Raw genomic sequence first — 21663 nt, forward strand, 5'->3', positions numbered from 1 at the left:
CACCGCAGTACCGCCATCGTCCGATCTGGAACACCGGATCCTAGGGTTTCCCCCAGAGCAGCACGAGTGGGTCGACAGTAGTTACACGACGATGCCTCCATCAAGGTAACGGCGTAGAACGCCGCCATCGCCTGCCAACGGCTCAGTTTTCACTGGCAACCATGTCTCCCCAACTCGCAGCCGGGACTAAATGATGGATCTCGAAATCTGATCACCAAGCCTCTGGCCGGCCATCTCTGACGAAGAAGATGACCACCACCATTAATTGGCCAGCGAGACAACGCGAGATGAAGTAGGGCGCTGCCAGCGTGCGTCCTGGCCAGCACCACCGGCGCTCGGCCCGTCCCGGACCACGCCTCATGGCCGACAACGGCAAGCGCTGCCACGACGAGGACGCAGACCGGAAGGCCATCCGGCCCACCCGCGCGCCGCCACGTGGCCACCACCAAGCGCCGTTCAGGGGCAGCCCCGCCGCCGCGAGGGATGCCGCCCCACGGGCAGCAGGCGCCAGCCACCGGGGGAACACCGCCGCGCGCCACCGGCCGCCGCGAGATCTGCGCGAGAACGAACGAGGACGCCCCACCACCACCTTCCATGGGAGCACGCGGGCTTCGCCGGTGTCCCCTCCGATGGCGGCGAAGCAGGGGAGAAACGGGGAGGGGCGGCTGGCGGCGCGGTTAGGGTTTCCCCCGTGCGCCAGAGGCGACGCGCGGGGGACGGGCACCTTACGTGGTCGTTGGTGAGGCTGGAAGAGTACGTGTGAGTGACGCTGAGCAGGATCTACATAACCACGGCGTGATCGTCGATCGACCGAGCTCGGCTGCTAACTCCAACACGGAGGAGGTCGTTCTGGTCTGGGCCAAGCTTTGTTTCGCGTACAATGCATACGTGCGACGTGCGAAATGCTTGGCGACGGAGCAACTTCCCCAGGGAGCACGTACACAGACACGTACAGCGTCACGATACCTCCGGTTTACTTGTTTGTTCTTCTGCACAAGTGCTCGTGTTACACGGCGTAGAGTAGTACAATGTCGGCCGTGCATTGCTTCCAGGGCCTGTCGGTCGGCGGTTAGACCGTCGCCGTCTCCCGTAGACATGCGTCCGGTCGATGCGCCGTGGCGTGGTTTTCCCTAAAGTAAAATAGCGAAGGACCCCTTGATGTGACAAATTGAAGGCCCCCTCCATCGATCTGTCGTTGATCATGTGGAACAAGTGTGCTCCTTGTTTGATTATGTATAGGCTATGATGACCGCATAGCTAGATCCGGGCATGCCGTGGAAACTAGCTAGCTAGACAAGCCCGTTTCAGGTCCAAAACTGGAGCTAGCTACATCATAACTAGTCACGCTTCATTGAATATATAGAAACTACTCCCTGCGTTTCTAAATATAAGTTCTTTTACTCTGTGTGTAGTTTATATTGAAATTTCTAAAAAACTTATATTTAGGAACGGAGGTAGTAGTTAAAATCCGTAAAGTTTTTACAAATTTTGATCGAGTGTAGAGAAAATTATCTGCATCCACGATGATGGATAGCCGTGGAACAGAGCAGAGATCAGGCATAGTAGATAGATAGCCGAGGAGACAGACAGACTGTGTGCGGGTCTGGGTGTATAGGCGATTGGCGTGCGTGCATGTTACCCACCTTCCCTTCACTTTGCCGGCAGACAGTAACCCGAGCAGCTGTTGTACACGTATAGTATTTCTCGTTGCCGAACTGCTCCGCTCCGCCAAAGCAGCGCAGCGCGGCAGTACTAAAATGCAAGTGCCGAACGAAGGCGACAGCATAACAGCAACAACAGTCCATCGCCGAGGACAATCACACACAGCAAATTTCCTATTCGCGGCCACATGGACTGCTTGCAGACACACGGAGCAAAGCCCCCGAACTTAGGCCCTAATCGTCCTCTCATCGACAGTGACCAAAACCAAACAGGGCACCGTCGGCTACCATCACAAGCCAAAAGCCCAAAAGTAGTAGCCAAACCATACACATTTCGCGTGTAATCCTTCCTCAAAGTACACAGAAGCAGAAGCATTCCAATCCATGGTGTGGTTGGTGTACCCAGAACAAGTATCACTCACTATGCATTCCAAAAGTACATTACACAGATAACAACAACAACAACAACAACAACAACAACAACAACAACAGTATCACTCCATTTGAAGGTAAACTGTCAAGAAGAAGAGAATTAACCCAATCTAGTTATCCACCGAAGACCGATCGATCGATTCTTACAAAAGAATTGGGACCTCACAGGCCGAGTCCCAAGCCATATATCTACAACCCCAACATTCCATTTTCAGCCTCTCTGATGATCATCAGCCAGAGCCCTCTCGCGTTCGGTGATGCTTCAAATGGCACATTCCACGCGCTTCATCAAATGAAAAAAAGAGAAAACCCCCGTTATACTGCTTGCTTGCTGTAGTATCCTATCATCATCACTCGACCTGCTCGCCGATGAGGTCGAGCCCGACGACCAAGAACGAGACCCCCTGGAACAGAAGGAAGTAGAAATGTATGCCCTGAACCGAGAGCAAGCTGCGAGCTGCTGCTGTCAAGAGGAGGAAGGACAATGCTAGCTCTTTCCTGTATAACCTATTATGTTTCTTCTTTTTGGGTTTGGGTTCCGCTTTCGGGTACAATTCCTCCTTTGCTGCGAGGGAGTCGAGGTTGGGCGCGGACCCTACTCTCAGCTGCTTGGATTGCTTCTCGTTCTCGACGAGGGCGACGAGATCGCCCTCCGAAGAACGGCCCGATTTCTTGGTGACGACCCACTCATAGGCGCTCCCGAGCTGGAACAGGCCGGAGATCATGGCGTTGAACTTGGTCACCGACATGGTGTTCTCAAACAGGAGGTAGGGAACGATGAATGGGAAGGACTTTGGGGCTGGGAGGATGTTGAGCAAGGACATGGTTGCTGGAATGTAGCACACCACCCAAGCGGGTAGCTCTGCTTCAGGAGCAAACATTGTCATTGGAAGTATGACGCAGAAGAGAGTGAACGAATAGAAGGGCAGAATCAGTTTTCGGAGGAGAAAGAAAAGGAATATCAGGTTGAATTTCTTCCAGAAGCCAATCTGCAACAGAGGTAGGTAACAGGTGAGTAATGACATTCAGTGGGACATGTATATGGGGCTAAAATTTGAAAATTAAGGGTGATCATCAATTGTAAAGATGCTGATCAAAACGAATTTTTTGCATTTGTACAAACCACACATGACCGGTTTATTTCCAGACTAATAGAGTTTGCCCCAGATTTGATAGTACTGCTATATTTGACCAAATAAACTTCATTACAGTTTGCAAAATGTGAGGAGGCAATACATAAATGATGACCCTTGGTAAGAAGGGAATTTATCAAAGCGAGTGAGTCAAAATGTAAATCTAATTATATGATCAAAATAGAAACAAAGTTTATATAACTGTATAATTTAGTCATGAAAACTTGCAAACATACATCCTACTTGTGCTTCCTGGGAAATAATCAACCTTTTAAATATTCATCCTGCTGATGTGACTTGTCGTACTAATCAAATTGTACTTCGTTATCCAGCTGAATGCAGCTAAAATCTTGTCAACCGCAAGAAAAGGACAAACCTAAACAAAGTATACTTAAAATAGAACTAAATTTTGAAGGGTGTGCTCTATATAATGCAGTTAAACTCGTATTTTCCCCGAAAAACAAAACTCATATTTCAAAATATGCCAATATGCCTACGTTCATACCTTTGATTTGATAATGTCCACAAAGCAGAGTCTAAACAGCTGCATAGGACCAGAATGCCATCGATGTTGCTGTTTTCTGTATGCTTCATATGACTCCGGCAATTCACACTGGCACTGAAAGGAAAATTCGTGTAGCAGAGTTTGAATGATCAGTAAAGGTTTGAATACCTACAGAAAAGTCATAAACCATAAGAGGCATGATTCAAGTACCTCAACATCGTTAAGATATAGAAACTTCCATCCCTTTAGATGTGCACGGACAGCAATATCCATGTCTTCAACTGTCGTTCTCTCCATCCATCCTCCAGAGTCCTCGAGTGCCTTAATTCTCCACACTCCCGCGGTTCCGTTGAACCCAAAAAAGTTGAGGAATGCCCCATTAACCTGCTGTTCCACCTCGAAGTGGAAGCACAGATTTATGTTTTGCAGCCTAGTTAACAAGTTCTCATCCTTGTTTACAAAAGACCACCTTGCCTGAACTAGTCCAACATCCTCTTTGCCCTGCAAGTCGCACACGCGGATAGTCAGATGATAGAACTTCCATGGGGTCATCACCATTAGATAAGAATGCACCGCAAGAATGTGTAAATTTCAGCTATACCTTGAAATGGGGCACAGTTAGCTTCAGGAAGTCTTCTTGTGGCTGGAAATCAGCATCAAAGATAACAACAAACTCATAGTCTTTCACGTAGCTGCAGTTCATGGCAGACTTGAGATTTCCAGCCTTGTAGCCGTCACGGATCACCCGGTGCCGGTACAATACCCGGACACCCTCCCGTTGCCATTTCTCAACCTCCTCTCTGATAAGAGCTGAAGTCGCAGCATCGTCAGAATCATCGAGCACCTGCACCAAGAAATTCGATCTCGGCCAGTCCAGGTTGCAGACAGCTCCAATGGATTGCTGATACACCTGCAAACACGCATACAAATCAAAGGAATGAGCTAAAATTTGATTCAAAATTAATCATAATTGCACAGATCAGTCGATATTTTCCCTGATTCAGGATTGTCTAAAATCAAGCCCTCTAGTCCTCTACTCGAACAATAATTTAGGGGTGTGAAACATTAAAAAGCATCATTAAACAAGCAAAACTATAACGCCGTATTGCGCCATCCTCAATCAACAGCAGCGTCTAAATGAATTGAATTGACGGCGGCGGCTAAATGTGTCTTGGGGTAGAAAAGAAGTTGTAGAACTAGACAAGCATAACTGGGATGTGCTTTAGAAACACTCGAGCACCCCATCCCCAAAAATGGAACTCTTTGGCCCAAATACTCCACTCCGGAATCGAATCTTCAACCAAACAGTTCATGATGACAACACCCAACACTCAGTAGTAGTAGCCATCACGTTAACCAACTACTAGGAGCTTTGGTCAAAAAACAAGAGAAACCGTTTCAGTCCCAACTTGCAAGCAACACTCCAGTCCCCAAAGTGATAGGGGCCAATATTTTGCGTTACTGGCACTGCAACCAAGATAACCCAATCTCAACTATCCATCCTACTATGGCTCTTATCCACCCGTTAATTTTCGGTCCCGGGATTGCAGCTCAAATCCGAATCTTTCGATGTCTGCGACCACCAATGCGGCGGCCGGCCATGGCGCCCGACGCCCAATCCCAGGCCGCGACCTAGATTTCACCTTCAGGCACAGAAAAAATGGCAGGCAAAGAAGTGGAAATTCGTTTTGTATTTTCTGCAGCTCACCTCCTTCTCGTTGCACATTGGAATCTGGACGAGCACCATGGGGAAGTCCCCCTCCTCCTGGGCGCCGGCCTCGACGTCGTCCGAGCCCTTGCCGTTGCCGTTGCCGGCGGCGGCGGCGGCGTTGGGCACGGGCCTGATCCCCCTGAGCTTGATCCAGAAGCAGCCGAGGCAGAGGATGAGGCGGTCGGCGCTCTGGATCATGAAGAGCACGACGCAGGCGTTGGTGAGGAACTGCAGGGCCGGGCCAAGGTAGGCGGCGCGGGCGCGCATCCAGGCCGCGTAGCCGGCGGCGAAGAGGCCCTCGACGGCCTCCAGGTCGGGGAGCGCGGCGAGGTGCCAGCCCTGGGCGTGCGCGGCGACGTCGGCGGCGAGGAGGAGCACGGAGAGGAGGAGGGAGGCGCGGATGAAGCCGTAGAGCCTGGTGCGCAGCGCGGGGCTGCCCCCCAGCCCCGGCGGCGCGTTGTCGGCGTCGGAGTCTGTCCGGCCCGCCGCCACCCGCCTGCGCGCGGCCGCCGCCACGGAGAGCGCGGCGGTGGCGGCCCCCGTGAGCTTCCCCGCGGCGCGGTGCGCCTTGAGGAGCAGCACCCAGGTGATCTGGCGCGCGTTCTTGCCGCGGCCGTCCTTGCCCCCCGCGGCGGGCGACCCCGGCGGCGGCACCTCGGAGATGGCCCAGTCCGGGGTCTGCATCTTGACCACCACGGGCGTCCCCGTCACGCCGCCGGACACCCCTCCCCGCGCCTCCTGCCCCCACCACGGCGCCATTGCCGGCCCCGGACCCCAGATGCCGCCCCCTTGCTGGCTGTAGCTGTGACCCCCCTCACCTCCTCATCAACACACACACCCTGAGGCTAGGCTGGAGCTGGAGGTGGACGCCAAGACGCAAGAAGAGACAGGGGCTAGAAGGAAATGGCAGGAGGAAGGACGGGGATGGATGGCAGGCAGACAGCAGCAGGATCCCACGCACGCACGGAGCGTAGCGTAGATTGAGGCGCAGCAGCAGGGAGAGGACTGGGGCAGTGAGGGGAGGAAGAAGGAGGAAACAGCTCAGCTCAGCAGCTCACCACGTCGCGGCGGGGCAGGGCGGGGGATCCAATCCAACTTCCCCTCGGCTCAGCTCGGGACAAGCCGGGCCTTTATACATACACACCCCTCCCCTATGATTACCACACCGCCGCGAGCCGAGCGCGACCGCCACCGCCACCTCCGTAGAAAAGAGAAGAAAATTCAGAGCTCCCTTTGGCCCCTGGTTCCAGCTGGAGACCTCACCAGAGTGAGTAGGAGTGGAGGACGGCTTTTAAGCAGCTAGTAGCTCTCACTCCCTCCATGAATAATGTACTTCTATCTTTGCGATAAGTCAAAGATTTATAATTTTGATCAATTTTATATAAAAGAGTAATCATATATGACATCAACTTGATATATTACAAAAGTACATTTCAAAGCGAATCTAATGTTACTAATTCAGTGCCATAAATGTTGCTTTTTTTTTACAAAGTTGACCAAAGTTTTAAAACTCGGATTTAGAATAAAATCTAAATGTACATTTATTCACGGACGAAGTGAATACCTCTCACTCCCTGCCCAACGCTGGGCCCGTTCATCAGCTCGATTAACGTACTGTTAACATGAAGTTGGTATAATAATCCCCACTTCGGTTGCAAAGCAGCGGCGAGATTGATTAGGCCAACTCCACCGCACGACCCCAAACGGACGTCCGCTTTGGCCAGATTCTGTCCCTTTGGGTAGGGCGATGGGGTCGTGTCCGGGCCTGTCCTGGGATGCGGTGGTCGTGCGCCCAGTGCACGGCCGCATCCGTTTGCCCCATCCCGTCCGCCAGGGCCTAAAATGCCCATATTTTCATATGAAAACAAGTTTGCACATCCAAATATTAATTGTTTTAAAATTAAAATAGTTTTACAACCCAATCGAAATTGTCTCTAATAAAAATAGTTTTACAACCAAATCGAAATTGTCTTGAATGAACATAAACTGAACCAATACATCTATCGGTTGCCAATATGACCCCACACGTGCTCAACCAAGTCATTTTGAAGATTCACATGAGTGTGCCAATCACGCAGCTCACGATGGAATTGGAGATCAAACGTGGCCGGTTCTTGGTGCAGGGGCTCAACATTGTCACCTTGATAATCAAATCCTTGGTCGAAGATACTGTGATCACGCTCGTCCTCGACGATCATGTTGTGCATGATCACACAAGCAGTCATCACCTCCCAAAGCTTCCTTTCATCCCATGACAGTGCAGGGTACCGAACGATGCCCCATCGGGATTGAAGCACACCAAAAGCACGTTCCACATCCTTTCTAGCACTCTCTTGCATTTGGGCAAATCTCTTTCTCTTCTCACCTTGGGGCTTCGAGATTGTCTTCACAAAAGTTGACCACTGAGGATATATACCATCAGCTAGATAGTATCCCTTGTTGTACTGGTGGCCGTTGATCTCAAAGTTGACAGGTCGGGACTGGCCTTCTGCAAGCCTTGCGAAGACAGGAGAACGCTGCAGCACGTTGATATCATTGTGAGAACCTGCCATGCCGAAGAAAGAATGCCATATCCAAAGATCTTGCGAAGCCACCGCTTCTAATATGACAGTGCACTCGTTGACATGCCCCTTGTATTGGCCCTGCCAAGCAAATGGACAGTCCTTCCACTCCCAGTGCATACAATCTATGCTGCCAAGCATGCCTGGAAAGCCTCTAGCTGCGTTGGTCGCCAACAATCTCTCTGTATCAGCAGCAGTTGGCTGCCTCAAGTACTCTAGGCCAAACACCTCGATCATAGCCTGACAGAACTTATACATTGACATCAAACATGTTGTCACACTCATACGCACGTACTCATCCACCAGATCGCCTGGAATTCCATACGCAAGCATGCGGACGGCCGCGGTGCATTTCTGGTAAGAAGAGAATCCAAGCTTGCCAAGGGCATCCGTCTTGCACTCAAAGTATGGGTCATGAGCAACCACTCCCTCTCGGATACGATTGAACACATGCCTTGCCATTCGAAAACGGCGACGGAATTTATCCGGCTTGAAGAGCGGGGTGTTGGAAAAGTAATCGGCATAGAGCAGGGCGTGGCCACTCTCCCTGTTGCGGTTCAGGTTGGGAGCACGGCCAGGGACTGACCCTCTGTACCGAGGAAGCTGCCGTTGAATGTGGTCGTGAACGACCAGTGCAGCCACCACAAGATCTTCATCATCCCACGACGGATCGTCCGATGAACAAAGGAAGTGATGGAAGAAAAACTCGTCTCCACTGTCCATACCTTCGTGGGCAAAATGTCGAACACCTTGCCGTCGTGGTGGCGAAGAGGCCGCGATGATCACCTCGACGCAGCAGGGGTGGTTGCCGGCCGGCTACTGGCCGCTCTGGAGCTCTCGTCGGAAGCTGTCGCGGCCGCCGTGGTACGTCGCCGGCGGTCGTGTCCCCTCTGCCACCGGCAAAGACGGCGATGGCCAAACCTCCTCCGATCGACGGCCAAAACTACAGCGAAAGCGCGGGCGTGGTGACGGCCATGTCGAGACGTGGTTTGGTATGGACGGCCGAGGACTGCGCGGTGAGGAGGCGGCCGGAGAATAGCTGCAGCGCCGGCGACGGGGCGGGGCAGGAGAGAGAGGGTCGAAGCGTTCGGAGCGGAGGGACTGCTAGAGTCCCCGACAGGCGGGCCACGGGGGGACAAGGGCGTGCGTCGCGGCCGTCCGCACGCATCCGTTTCACCCCAAACCGAGCGCAACTTTGGGCTGGGATGAGTCAAAAACGGACGGAATCCGGACATTTGTCCGTTTAAGGCCGCGCGTTGGGCCGCGTTATTCGTCCGTTTTACCCCACGGACGGGGCCGGATGGGGTCGCGCGGTGGAGTTTGCCTTAGTTAACGTGGAAACCGTGGTGTCCTTGTCCTCGGGATCTGCAAATGGCAGCGGGACGACGCTTCCATCCAACCCCTTGCTTGGCTCATTAGCATAGTACAGTTAGTAGAAGAAGCATGGGTAACTTGACAAGAGCTTACTGTAGTTAGTTGTAAGCTGGAAGGGGCAGTGAGTGCAACGGGACACGTGAGGTGCGGGGCTGATGAGATGATTCCTTGCGTGGAGCCAGGATGGTGTCGGTGGCGACCCCCAGCCCCAGCCCCAGCCCGGCCCACACGTCCGTCCACCCCCATCCATCCATTCATCCACCGGTCCGGTCCGGTTCGGTTGGGGTTGGGTACCTTTTTTTTTGAATGGGGGTTGGGTAATTTGCTCCCTATGTCTCAAATTACTTTTCACGCAAAATCAATGTATCTAGATGTATTTTCGTTTTAGATACATCTATTTTATCCATTCATGCGATAAGTAATTTGGGACTGTGGATGTGAGTCGGGCATCTGACCGTGCCCAAACATATTTCAAAGAGAATTTGAACATACCGGATGATTTTCATTACAATCAAAACAATTTTATTACATTTTTTATATATTTTAACTAAACGGAAACGGACAACATTTTTTTAACCTAGTCTAAATCTTCGCCAGCCGTGGAGGCATCTGTGTATCATGTCCTGTCTTCCCCATGTTCAGCAAGTTACGGGAGGGGAAGAATAGGACGTGGAACACGGCCTAAGTGAGATACCAAAAGTGGTCGTGTCCACCTTATACGCTTCGTCGCCAGAGTCTTGTCGTCTGGACGGACCAGCCTCGTGGTCGTTGCGGCCGAGCGAGAACCGCGCGAGCGGCACAATCGACGTGGAGGTGGCGGCGTCATGCGCCTGCGCCTCCTCATCGTACACATCCGCATTGATCTTCGCGAACAGGGCATCCTCTTCGCCCACAGGATGTGCAGTCGCCATCGCTAGCGACAGATGTCATGAGGCGCTGCGCGTGGATTGGTACAGCGCCCGCTGCTCATCCGGGATGCCCGGATTTTCGGCAACCATGGCTGTGACAGCATCATCTGTCGTTGGCCCGCTCGCTGATGATTTGTCCCTTCGCGAGCCGGTGCTCATCAAGGAGTCGGAGTTTGTGGTGTTGGTCCTCCTACGCCTGCTAAAACGTTGACATCGGCTGCGCCTGCTGCACTTTCGTCATTACGGCGTTGAAGTATGCCCGCACCTGCTCCAAGCTGAAGCCGGCATGGTCTGGAAGGGGCGATGGCACCGGCTCGTTGTGAGGCGCCTCGTCCATCGTCTCATCGTCGCCGTTGACCTTCGGTGAGCTCGCCGACAAGCCTTGCTCTATTCGATCCGCATGGTGAGCCTACCAGTCGGCCGCAATGCCAGCCAACTCCTGCTTTTGCTTCGTCGAGAGGCTCTCCCACATTACTCTACAGCTCGCGGCCATAGCGGAGATGGTGCATGGAGTAGGATCAAAGCGGAGGTGGTGTGGTATGATCATGTCGGGTATGGCCACGTATAAACAGCAGGAGTTGGCCAGGCCAAGCAGCGGGCTATTTCAATGTGGGCGCATGAGTGGGTCTCTCGAACGGCCACGCCTGTTTAATATCGGCAGACAGACGAATGGAAAGCCGGTTTGAATGAGTAGAGAGTCATCGCATCTTGTCCGGTCAAGTCTCTCCGGCATTGAACAGACGTGGAGACCATGCGGGCGGTGCCACTTCAATGACGGCTTCAGTGAACGACCATGTCTATTCTGAACCGGTATGAATGCGGTGTGAGGTGTGGAGTTGCGTTGCGCGGGAGGGGGTGAGGGTTTTTGGGTGGGACCGAGGTTGTCAGACACATATGTGGCAGCGATTCGGATGCCCGTAAAGCCTTCCCTGACTTTTATCCGGATAGTGGGATTTCAGACATCTAATGATGCGCGAAGCATGTTAGATGGTAAACTACGTTTGGACCGCTCAGTCCAGACGGTTAGGCCAACTCCAACGCATGACCCCAAACGGGCGTCCGTTTCGTCCGCTTTTTGTCTGTTTGGGGTGGCAATGGGATCACGTTCGTCCCGATTTGTGGATGTGCCAGTTGTGCGTCCAACGCGCGGCCGCATCTTGTCCGCATACATTTTTTTGCAACACATTTCTTATTATTTTCGTTATCGATTTTTTTATACATTGGAGTACATGACCAAATTTTGACTAGAATGGTAAGACTAAAAAAAATAAGAATCACAAGAAGACATTTTAGAAGATATCCAACTTTCATAACTGCTCCCGTAAGTTGGATTAGTGCCTTCTCAATGCATTCATTGTTGATCTGCGGAGTCTCGATCTTGCATGGTTCTTTCTTCTTCGAGTCTAAAATAGATGTTGCATCTTCGCATCTAGTCTCATCTCTAGCCTCTACTCTAGCAACAAGTGCACGAATATCTATTAAATTGCGTGTGTTCTTCTTCCCAATACCAAAAATTGCATCCATCCTACATAATAAATATTTGAGTGTAAGCAAAACGAGCCGAATCCGGGAGCACAACCGAAGCTAAACTAGCACATACCCCATCATTTTTGCACTTAACGAATAGGGATGTTCCGGCGTTGTAGACACGCGGTGCAAGACCTTCCGTGGACAGTTTTCGCACTTTATGAACGGCAACAGTGCACCGACGAGCCTTTGGACCATCACCGAGTCCGGACGACAGCCGTTGGTGTATTTGTCAATACCTGCATGCAGCCTCGGGGCGTTGCTGGGGCTGTGCGGTCCGGTACTCAGCCACTCCATGGCACGGCGGGCAAAAAACGGACAATAGTCCGTTTGCTCCTGCGGGTTGGGCGGCCTTAACAGACACGGCTGGACCATTCGAGGGTCGTCATTTGTTGGCCTTGTCGACGGTGCGCGTTGGAGATGCCACCTCTGCGCTTTCACGACGGACGGACGTCCTGGCGGTTCTGCTGGTGCAGCTTCGTGCTCCGTCCGTTGCTGGCTGCCCCTCCTGCCACCGGCAGCGGCGCACCTCCCCGCCCGGCCTGTCCCTTCCGTCTGCGCCTCATTCCTCTACCGTGCGCTCTCTCTCTCTCTCTCTCACGGCTTTTTACAGCAGCGGCCAGCGGGAGCGGTGGCGGCGTGGTGCACGCTGCGGCCTGGCTCGGCTAGCTGATCCTTCTCTTCTCCGTGTGTGCCTCCGGCTCTGTCGGTCGCCGTGTCGCTTGTTGCGTTCGGAGGGCAGTCTGGGTAAAGTGGGGGCATACGCATGAATCATCACCGTCATGATTGCCGCTTCACGTGCCGGATATGAGGCGCCGGGGACACCCGGCCCGAGCCCCTCCTCTCTCTCTCTCTCTCTCTCTCCTGGGGGATGGGTGGATCCATGGGTCGTCGTACGTGGAGGAGATCGACGGCGCCGAGACGCACTACGACCACCAGCACTGCTGTAGCAATTTGTTTGTTGGGTGCGAGGGATAAGCGGCAATGAATGAACGGTGGATCGCCCGGTTTACGGCAGCATTATTGGTTGGGGGGTTGCATCGCATAAAACGGACGCGAGCAGGCCAGCAAAATTGCAGGCGGATTCAATTCAAAGCCTAGCCACCACTTTCTGCCTGGTCTTGCCTTCTTGTCTTCTACGTTGGTCCGCTGCGTGTATGTGTTGTATTGTACGTACACCAAACATTCGTTAGTTCGATGTACTGCACTGTACTTCCACTCCCATTTCTTTCAAGGGAATTACTCCTTCCGTCCGGCAATATAGGATCATTTTTCAAGCTAGCATAGCTTGAAAAACGATCTTATATTATGAAACAGATGGCGTATCTGTTTACTTGGTGAAACTTAGCGTATCTCCAACGCGGACTCTTAAACTGTCCACATCTGCCCAGGCCGAGAAGTCGGGACATGTTTTGCAATCAACACAGTACCTCGTATGTTCTCGGGCTAGTCCGAACATTTGTTTTTCGTAAACCGGAGGCAAACTGGAGGGGGGCTTTGCGGGAGTCCATACCGCCGTCATGTCCCTACTCCCCCTCCCACCCCCGCCCACTCAAATCCCCCTCCGGGTCCAATTTTTTTCATTCCGCCCCTACTCCCCCTTGCTTTGCATCTGCATCCTTCTCGTCTTACACCACCATTGTTACTCTCTAGCCGCCGTGCATGCATCGTAGGACGTTTGAAGCCCCCATCCCACACCTGCCCTCCTTAGACTACGCTGGCGTCCGCCCAGGATCCCTCCGCAGTCAGGAAACCTCCCCCGCTGATGACGTCCATGATGCACACCACGCCCGACAAGTGTTGGGTCAAATGTCATTCGGCTATTTTTGTTGAACTTCTTGTTGTTTTGTAGTGTAAGCATGATGGCGGGGTACTCGGCAAAGGTGGGTGAATTACTGTGCGATGCGTGGTTGGTCGTATATGCGGACTTTCTAGGCACGAACTCAAAGGTTCGATCTTTTGGCAGCGCGTTCATGGTTCGTTTCATGCGCGAAACAACCGCTACACGGTGTATAGACTGCACGCTCTGCCGAGATGTACTACAGGACTGAAGGCAGGCCACTGACACACATATACTGTTGGATGAAGCTCAAGGGGTGTACGTGTTGGAAGACTTGTGCCGGTTCTGATTAGTGTCATTTAATTTGGATCGCTGAATTCAAAAAACTTGTTGAACTTCTGGTTATCTCGGGTGTAATATTTACATTTGGTCTCTCTTTTTTATATCCACGATTGATCGGTGGTTTAGGAGTTGCGTTTTTTTCTTGTGAAATTCAGCTTAGGAGCTTTTCTTACTGTAATCTGCACGCAAGCTTCACGTTTCAGAATGTGATTTTGCCAACTTCAATCCATCTGCATCTGCACTGCAAAGAGACCAATCCAGAGTAAGTAAGATTTATCAAGCTCTTCCAGAAAACATTGCAAACGTTTGACCCAAAAGCAACCCATGCAGAAAGCCGGAGTTGGTCCAGGCAACGGAAAACGCCCACTGCTTAATTTTCATAACTAGAAAAACGGCATCGGCTATATATAATTAGTTTGCGAGGTCTGGTCCGAACAGAAACAAAAAGATAATAATATGAGGGTCAAGAGATGCAATCGAAACAAAACAAGATCAAGCAAAAGGATCTGTCCGTCCGGTCCCTTGTTCCATCGCAGCAAAATTATTCAGGAGAGAGAGAGAGAGAGAGAGAGAGGGGGAAAGGGAAATGAACCGAGGAGGAGATTAGATCTGGGGGATTGCATGAATGCCCACTTGGCTTGATTGGAGATTGCATGATGGCACATGATTGATTACACGTTCAAGGAGTTAACACGGAGATGCGTCGCGTGTGACCATGTTCGGTTGGTAGGATATGTGCAAAAAACACGGCCTAGATAGTTCACTTGGCAGAGCGGCTGGGAGTGTAGTATGGGCTTCCATGTTGTAGGCTGCAGGCAGGCAGAGGGACCAGGCCTCCTCCCTGTCAATTTTGTAATGCAGAGGAGACCATGGTTGGGATCAAAGGAGGGACAGCTTACACTTAATAATAATCAATTCAGTTACTGCTTTGGAAAAGTAGAGCTGCTGCTGTGTCATCCAACTGTGCAACTCAAATGACAAAACCTGCTAAATTAGCTTTCTGAACACAAAGAAAGCTGTATTCTTCTGAAGCAATTCAATAACATAAATAGAGAGGGGAGAAGGAACATGCATGTCGGTGCATTATGCTACATTGTGAGTCAAACTGTTTGCTTCTCTATTTAGAAAGATGTGCTGTATTAGCCTTTTGTCTAAAAACTATGTGAGTCAAAGCATATGGATGTGTATCCTTTTCCTTCTTTTTCTGGACAACGCAATTTCAGGAAGCAAAACCGGGAAAAGGACACTTAGACACACATCCCAGTCATCAAAAAGACAGAAAGAAATGGTCGGGAAACTTAGACACTTATGGGGCATCTCCAAAGCTATCCACACTATCCGACCGCGTCTGGACGCCTCCGCGGACATCATACGGGAGCTAGCCATCAAACCCTATACCTCAAATGTCCGTCTGTGTTAACTTAAAAAAACGGGTTTTAAGGTGATCGGCAATGTTTAACTTTAAAAAAAACAAGCTTTACCCCAATCTGACGGTGAATTTTTGTTCATACAAGGTGAAATATGTGTAATCAACCGCTTTTAAAGTTTGTAAACAACTTCTCCCTCACAAAATTCAACAACTTACTACTCCCCCCATTCCAAAATATAGTGCGCCCACGCTTCCCGAGGTCTAACTTTGACCATAAATTTAGCCAACAAGACCGATTGCGGCGGGAGAAAAAGTTATATAATTGAAAACTTCTTTTGAATACGAATTCACTGGTATAACTTTTGCTCCCGCCGCAATCGGTCTTGTTTGTTAAATTTTTGGTCAAAGTTAAAGCACGGGGATAGAGGAAGCACTATATTTTGGAACGGAGGGAGTACTAGAGTATGAATACTTTGTCTGTGTTGTCAAACTTGTTCAGAATTTGTTCATAACTATATGAGCATCATCATCCATTCGACTTGACTCCATGGATTGCACAAGAGAAGGACAGATCGCGCTAGTTGCCCCCCCTGCATAACTTGACTCCTACTAGGTTGCATTTCCAAATGAAGCATCTTTCGTCGATCCAGCCAGTGAGCTGGGACGTCTGTAATTTTGTCTGCTGATGTCTCAAGTTGGGGCCATTGCTAGATCAGACGCAGGCAAGAGGCAACCTTGGAGCCCAATCGGCATGGTATGGATCCCCGTACGAGTACATCTACTACAGTTCTACGCCAGCTTGGCCGGGACGAAATACGACGAGGATTTGCAGGCTCATCCCCTACGCTGCGGTTCAGTACGAGTACGTCCCTGGCTGTAAGATGGGGCCGTGCATCCGAGACCACGTGGAGCCGTGTTAATTGTAGTGTCTGATACAGTGACCAAATTATGGCAGATCGCGCTGCTAAATGCTAATCCGTTCGTGCTACAAAATTATATGCCCACGCAGGGCATGCAACCAGATCGGAGCCGAGCTAATCATTCTTTTTTTTGGACGGGATTAGAGCTGATCATAATGCCGATCCTTTGTAGATCAGGCAGTGAGGGCAGATGCAGATGCGGCATCTCAGAGATTGCAGAGCACACGCATCGCATCGGTGCCATGCTCTGCTCTGCCGCATCGGTCGCCAACCAGACAAGGCAAGGCATGCATAAGATTCAGATGTGCTCGCCAAGGTACTGCAGCGACTGTGCCTTGGGTTGAACATATGTTTTGTTTTTGTGCATGTATATTATATAACCCGGCCTACCTCCTAGTCTTTGTATAGTTGAGGTTGTGGCCCACTTTGTACTCCATATATACGTGAGCTATGCACCGATCAATACATCGTGAAGCATTGCCAAAATTCTCATTTTCAACATGGTATCATACCTACGATCCTAACCCTAACCCTTGCCGCCGCCGCCGCCGCTGCAACCCGTCGCGCCGCCGCCCACGCTTCCGCCCGCATCCCGCCGCGCCGCCCCAAGCCGCGCCGCCACCCCTTAGCCACGCCACTTCCCCGCGTGCCACCGCACCGTCCCCTCCCGGACTCATGGCCTCCCCCGGTTCCTCCGGCACCACCCGCAGCCGCCGCACCAACCCGTTCGACGGTCCCGACCCCGTCGTCATCCGCGATCTCAACATCCTCGCTCGGGTTCCCGTCGTTCTCGATCATCTCTCCTCCACCTACTATGCCTGGAAGACGTACTTCTCCCTTGTGTTCCGTGAGTACAACCTCCGGGATCACATCGATGGCTCCGTGGATTCCCGCTTCATGGAGGACGATGAGGAGTGGACGACCATCGACGCTACTCTCATCTGTTGGTTCTACACCACCATCTCGAAGGACCTCTTCCACACGGTGGTCTCCGCCGACAATGACGCTCACGCCGTTAGAACCAAGCTCAACGGCCTCTTCACCGTCAACGCGCTCCAACGCAAGGTTTTCTTGCACGGCGAGTGTTTTGGATGCCAGCAGCTCGACTCGTCTATTGACGATTATTGCATGCGCCTCAAGAAGCTTGTTGACGAGCTCCGTGACCTCGGTGAGAAGGTCTCCGACGAGCTTCTTCTCAGCACCCTCATCGCCGTCCTGAACGACGACTTCGGGAACGCCGCCTCCAACATCCCTCTCATCACCAACCCGACGTTCCCCAAGATCGTCGCGTACCTGAAGCTGGAGGAGAGGAGGATGCAGATGTTGAAGGAAATATGCCCTAGAGGCAATAATAAAGTTATTATTTATTTCCTTATATCATGATAAATGTTTATTATTCATGCTAGAATTGTATTAACCCGAAACATAATACATGTGTGAATACATAGACAAACAGAGTGTCACTAGTATGCCTCTACTTGACAAGCTCGTTCATCAAAGATGGTTATGTTTCCTAGCCATAGACATAAGTTGTCATTTGATTAACGGGATCACATCATTAGGAGAATGATGTGATTGACTTGACCCATTCCGTTAGCTTAGCACTTGATCGTTTAGTATTCTGCTATTGCTTTCTTCATGACTTATACATGTTCCTATGACTATGAGATTATGCAACTCCCGTTTACCGGAGGAACACTTTGTGTGCTACCAAACGTCACAACGTAACTGGGTGATTATAAAGGTGCTCTACAGGTGTCTCCAAAGGTACTTGTTGGGTTGGCGTATTTCGAGATTAGGATTTGTCACTCCGATTGTCGGAGAGGTATCTCTGGGCCCACTCGATAATACACATCACTATAAGCCTTGCAAGCATTGTGACTAATGAGTTAGTTGCGGGATGATGTGTTACGCAACGAGTAAAGAGACTTGCCGGTAACGAGATTGAACTAGGTATTGAATATACCGACGATCGAATCTCGGGCAAGTAACACACCGATGACAAAGGGAACAACGTATGTTGTTATGCGGTTTGACCGATAAAAATCTTCGTAGAATATGTGGGAGCCAATATGAGCATCCAGGTTCCGATATTGGTTATTGACCGGAGAAGTGTCTCGGTCATGTCTACATAGTTCTCGAACCCGTAGGGTCCGCACGCTTAAAGTTCGATGACGATTTGTATTATGAGTTATGTAATTTGATGTACCGAAGGTAGTTTGGAGTCCCGGATGAGATCGGGGACATGACGAGGAGTCTCGAAATGGTCGAGACGTAAAGATCGATATATTGGAAGACTATATTCGGACATCGAAAAGGTTCCGAGTGATTCGGGTATTTTCGGAGTACCGGGGAGTTACGGGATTTCACCGGGAGAAGTATTGGGCCTTATTGGGCCATACGGGAATAGAGGAGAGAGGCCAAAAGGAAGGAGGCGCGCGCCCCCCCTCTGGTCCGAATTGGACAAGGGGTGCAGCCCTCTTTTCCTTCTCCCTCTCCCCCTCTTTCCTTCTCTCCTACTCCGGAAAGGAAAGGGGAATCCCACCAGGACTTGGGAGTCCTAGTAGGACTCCCCACACTTGGCGCGCCCCCTCTAGGGCCGGCCTCTCCCTCCTTCCTTTATATACGGGGGCAGGGGCACTCCATGGACACACAAATTGATCTGTTGATCTATTCCAGCCGTGTGCAGTGCCCCCCTACACTATATTCCACCTCGGTCATATCGTAGCGGTGCTTAGGCGAAGCCCTGCGTCGGTAGCAACATCATCACCGTCACCACGCCGTCGTGCTGACGGAACTCTCCCGTGAAGCTCTTCTGGATCGGAGTTCGCGGGACGTCATCGAGCTGAACGTGTGCTGGACTCGGAGGTGCCGTACGTTCGGTACTTGGATCGGTCGGATCGTGAAGACGTACGACTACATCAACCGTGTTGTGCTAACACTTCCGCTTTCGATCTACGAGGGTACGTGGACATACTCTCCCTCTCGTTGCTATGCATCACCATGATCCTGTGTGTGCGTAGGAAATTTTTTGAAATTACTACGTTCCCCAACAGTGGTATCCGAGCCAGGTTTTATGCGTAGATGTTATATGCACGAGTAGAACACAAGTGAGTTGTGGGCGATACAAGTCATACTGCTTACCAGCATGTCATACTTTGGTTCGGCGGTATTGTTGGATGAAGCGGCCCGGACCGACATTACGCGTACGCTTACGCGAGACTGGTTCTACCGACGTGCTTTGCACACAGGTGGCTGGCGGGTGTCAGTTTCTCCAACTTTAGTTGAACCGAGTGTGGCTACGCCCGGTCCTTGAGAAGGTTAAAATAGCACTAACTTGACGAACTATCATTGTGGTTCTGATGCGTAGGTAAGAACCGTTCTTGCTCAGCCCGTAGCAGCCACGTAAAACTTGCAATAACAAAGTAGAGGACGTCTAACTTGTTTTTGCAGGGCATGTTGTGATGTGATATGGTCAAGACATGATGCCATATTTTATTGTATGAGATGATCATGTTTTGTAACCGAGTTATCGGCAACTGGCTGGAGCCATATGGTTGTCCCTTTATTGTATGCAATGCAATCGCCCTGTAAATTGCTTTACTTTATCACTAAGCGGTAGCGATAGTCATAGAAGCAATAGTTGGCGAGACGACAATGATGCTACGATGGAGATTAAGGTGTCGCGCCGGTGACGATGGTGATCATGATGGTGCTTCGGAGATGGAGATCACAAGCACAAGATGATGATGGCCATATCGTATCACTTATATTGATTGCATGTGGTGTTTATCTTTTATACATCTTATTTTGCTTAGATCGACGGTAGCATTATAAGATGATCTCTCACTAAATTTCAAGGTATAAGTGTTCTTCCTGAGTATGCACCGTTGCGAAAGGTCTTCGTGCTGAGACACCACGTGATGATCGGGTGTGATAGGCTCTACGTTCAAATACAACGGGTGCAAAACAGTTGCAAACGCGGAATACTCGGGTTAAACTTGACGAGCCTAGCATATGCTGATATGGCCTCGGAACACTGAGATCGAAAGATCGAGCGTGAATCATATAGTAGATATAATCAACATAGTGATGTTCACCATTGATACTACTCCATCTCACGTGATGATCGGACATGGTTTAGTTGATATGGATCATGTGATCACTTAGAGGATTAGAGGGATGTCTATCTAAGTGGGAGTTCTTAAGTAATATGATTAATTGAACTTAAATTTGTCATGAACTTAGTCCTGATAGTATTTGCATAACTATGTTGTAGATCAATAGCTCGCGATGTTGCTCCTCGTTTATTATTTTTGATATGTTCCTAGAGAAAAATATGTTGAATATGCGGATTGGATCCGTGATCTGAGGATTATCCTCATTGCTGCATAGAAAAATTATGTCCTTGATGCACCGCTAGGTGACAGACCTATTGCAGGAGCAGATGCAGACGTTATGAACGTTTGGCTAGCTCAATATGATGACTACTTGATAGTTTAGTGCGCCATGCTTAATGGCTTAGAATCGGGACTTCAAAGACGTTTTGAACATCATGGACCATACGAGATGTTCCAGGAGTTGAAGTTAATATTTCAAGCAAATACCCGAGTTGAGAGATATGAAGTCTCCAACAAGTTCTATTGCTAAAAGATGGAGGAGAATTGCTCAAGCAGTGAGCATGTGCTCAGATTGTCTGGGTACTACAATCGCTTGAATCAAGTGGGAGTTAATCTTCCAGATAAGATAGTGATTGACAGAGTTCTCTAGTCACCATCACCAAGTTAGTAGAACTTCATTATGAACTATAGTATGCAAGGGATGACGAAAAAAATTCCCGAGCTCTTCGTGATGCTGAAATCGATGAGGGTAGAAATCAAGAAAGAACATCAAGTGTTGATGATTGACAAGATCACTAGTTTCAAGAAAAGGGCAAAGGGAAAGAAAGGGAACTTCTTGTAGAATGGCAAGCAAGTTGTCACTCCCGTGAAGAAGCCCAAAGCTGGACCAGAGCCTGAAATTGAGTGGTTCTACTGCAAAGGAAATGGTCACTGGAAGCGGAAATACCCTGAATATTTTGTGGATAAGTAGGATGGCAAAGTGAACATGGGTATATTTGATATACATGTTATCGATGTGTACCTTAATAGTGTTTATAGTAGCCCCTGGGTATTTGATACTGGTTCAGTTGCTAAGAGTAGTAACTCGAAACGGGAGTTACAAAATAAACAGAGACTAGTTAAGGGTGAAGTGACGGTGTGTGTTGGAAGTGGTTCCAAGATTGATGTAATCATCATCGCGCACTCCCTATACTTTCAAGATTAGTGTTAAACCTAAATAAATGTTATTTGGCGTTTGCGTTGAGCATAAATATGATTTGATCATGTTTATTGCAATACGGTTATTCATTTAAAGTCAGAGAATAATTGTTGTTCTGTTT

General features: G+C 50.2%; 1 protein-coding gene across 1 annotated transcript; it reads right to left on the reverse strand.

Annotated features, from left to right (window-relative positions):
- Nucleotides 1-2060: 2060 nt before the first annotated feature.
- On the reverse strand, nucleotides 2061-6699 carry LOC123079282 (probable xyloglucan glycosyltransferase 1). Its single transcript, XM_044502018.1, has 5 exons — nucleotides 5440-6699; nucleotides 4333-4641; nucleotides 3942-4232; nucleotides 3732-3845; nucleotides 2061-3082 (listed from the first exon to the last, which is right to left on the reverse strand). The coding sequence occupies exons 1-5, from the start codon at nucleotides 6199-6201 to the stop codon at nucleotides 2444-2446; spliced, it is 2115 nt and encodes a 704-aa protein (XP_044357953.1). The 5' UTR covers nucleotides 6202-6699; the 3' UTR covers nucleotides 2061-2443.
- Nucleotides 6700-21663: the final 14964 nt, after the last annotated feature.

Source organism: Triticum aestivum, chromosome 3D (assembly GCF_018294505.1).
Source record: "Triticum aestivum cultivar Chinese Spring chromosome 3D, IWGSC CS RefSeq v2.1, whole genome shotgun sequence".
Taxonomy (NCBI): Eukaryota; Viridiplantae; Streptophyta; class Magnoliopsida; order Poales; family Poaceae; genus Triticum; species Triticum aestivum.